At 33.1% G+C, this 2,458-nt stretch overlaps 1 protein-coding gene and 1 long non-coding RNA gene across 3 annotated transcripts in view; one reads left to right on the forward strand and one right to left on the reverse strand.

The window, feature by feature from the left end:
* The window catches only part of LOC100163621 (band 4.1-like protein 4), a 171,967-nt gene that overhangs the window by 3,267 nt on the left and 166,242 nt on the right, over positions 1-2,458 (reverse strand). For both annotated transcript variants that reach the window (XM_008182275.3, XM_001952827.5), the window contains 2 exons: positions 1,480-1,653; positions 351-449 (listed from right to left, as the gene is read on the reverse strand). In XM_008182275.3, coding sequence (XP_008180497.1) covers positions 351-449; positions 1,480-1,653 — 273 coding nt within the window. The remainder of the gene's footprint in view (positions 1-350; positions 450-1,479; positions 1,654-2,458) is intronic.
* Positions 1,741-2,279, forward strand: LOC103308600. Its single transcript, XR_510484.3, has 2 exons — positions 1,741-1,873; positions 2,081-2,279. It is a non-coding gene; the product is annotated as an uncharacterized LOC103308600 (long non-coding RNA).

The raw sequence follows: 2,458 nt of genomic DNA on the forward strand, positions 1-2,458 counted from the left end.
GACGAATTCAAATCTGTTTTCAGAATTCTTATCGCTTCATTAGATCAATTGGTATGTTTGGCAAAAAACACGTCTAAAATACTATGTCACGCGTGTGTTAGACGGAAACAGAAAATCACGGTATCGAATCCCCTTAAGCGTCTTTAATGACTCAACATAAATATATTTCAGTAGGTATATTAATAATCGTTTATTTGACATCTTCAGTTACATATTCATTTAGTATTATTTATTATCCACAATACAGTCATTGCTGAAGCAAAAAAAGAAAAATACAGGAACATAGATGGACTACAGAGACTGCTGTATCATAATTATTAATAAAAAAAAAATAAAAAATATTAGCTCACCCATTTGCTGAAGACCTGGCTGAATTGTAAGGGAAGTCTCGCATCATGTTTTCTGTCCTCCTGTTGTGCGCGTTGTCTTTCTGCTCGAGATCGTGTAACCTACAAGAGATATCATTAAACGGCGTTTTAAAGATATTTATTCTAGTTTTGAACGTCATCCATTCTGTAAAACGTATCTCGATGTATGAATCCAGATGGTTCTTAAAAATAATAACGTTCCCAAGTCTTGATTCGGTTGTACTACCCATCTAAAAATTTACACGCGGCTCGGCACGTAAATACTGAAAGAGGTTTGTTTGTACTAAATAGTGAGTTAATAAGAAACCAACAATACTATTCCATAGACGGATTGTTTTGAAGTCGTAAATATGAAAAATAAAAACCACTGTTCGTTCTCTAAAATAGAAAAACTATTACTCGTTGTTAGGGCGTATTTATCAAACAAGCTAATACCACTCTCAAAGCGTACTCATTTTCCAGTTTACCATACATTTTTTGAAATAGCTACTTTATTTAATTATCTTATTATTACATATTGTACGAAGTTTATTATTTTTTTAAGTAATAAAAGTTTTATTCGTCATAAATAATCATCAAAAACTAATGGATTTCGAATGAATTGTGTTTTTAATGGTTTATTGTAAATAACTCATGTAGGTTAAGGTAGTAGATACTATTATCGGCTGTACAACAAGCGATGAACGATTATAAAAACCCCATCAAATCTGTGGTATAATAAAAAACATAAAAAACCCCTTTAATCACATTTAAGTTAGCTAATCATTTATACTTTATAAATTTACTGCAATAATAGCGACCTAGGTATACCTAAGTACTGTTCAAAATATCTAAACAAAAAAATATGTTTTTATTTTTTAAAAATGAATCAATAATCGCATTATCAATTGCCAACTGGATATACCATAATTAAAAAAAAAACAAATCAAATGAATGAATAACACAATATTGTATCCAAATACAGCTTATTTGAAGAGTTATCCACATAACTGTAGATGTATTTCAGAAATTCCTTAACCCTAACTTCATATTATAATATAGAACGATATTATTGTTTTTATTAATATTATTATTATTATTACTATTTGTATTATTATTATGTTGTACTCACCACCGGGAATGGTTCATAAGGTTCCGTTGGTCGTGACTAGAATGATGATAGCTGTTCGCCGAGCCCACATGCAACGCCGACGGGTTGGCGTACAGCGCGGAGCAAGTGGCCCTGTAATTTGGGTCAGCAGACGTCCTCGTCGTCGTCGGTCCACTTTGGTTGGGTAGCTGCGTCCTGCGAGCAATAACAACGAGATTAGCGACTGAAAAATTGTTTGCTGTCGTCAGGGCAACCCTAAACCAGCACGTCGTCTCCATCTTACAAACGTACAACGTTGCAAATTTGAAATTTGCTATCAGCTGAAACACCAACGTGTCGTTATATTTAATATTGCACGAGTGACCAATTATCAGACTTACAATATTCTTAGTGAGAACGTTATCTGTAGTTGTACGTAAGTTTTTACGATATAATAATTAAATTTCTGGGTTAGTCATGAATATGTGCGTTATTGCAGTATTTTAAAAATGCTCGAAACGAATAAACGAAATCGGTTCTCCGAGACAAAAATTTTCAACGCGTTGTACGTTTGAAAGACGGAGAGACTATATATTATGGTGTTAGATCTTAACTACAAATTTTCACGACAATTTTGTTTCAGACGGACTCGACGGAAACCGTGATGCCGGAGAGCACGTGACAGTCGAAAACGCACGAATACTACGCCATAAATAATATTAAATTATTTATGTATAATATGATGATAGATTTACAATATTATTATAATCGCTGGTGTATGGTTTTTTTTTTGTGTTTGAATGTCCTTGCAGACTCTTCCGCCTAATAAACTTACGCGGATCGTTTTGCGTTTTTATTTCCAACCCTTTTCGCCTAACCCGTTAATTTAGCAATCAGCCAAAGTGATTAATAAAACAAATTTTAGATTTTTTTTTAACCGAAGACAATCTTGTAATAAACAACCTTAACTACACCTTTAAGTGTAAGCTCACTAAAGTCATTCTGGAAATCACGAATAATC

Source organism: Acyrthosiphon pisum, chromosome A1 (genome assembly GCF_005508785.2).
Source record: "Acyrthosiphon pisum isolate AL4f chromosome A1, pea_aphid_22Mar2018_4r6ur, whole genome shotgun sequence".
Lineage (NCBI taxonomy): Eukaryota > Metazoa > Arthropoda > Insecta > Hemiptera > Aphididae > Acyrthosiphon > Acyrthosiphon pisum.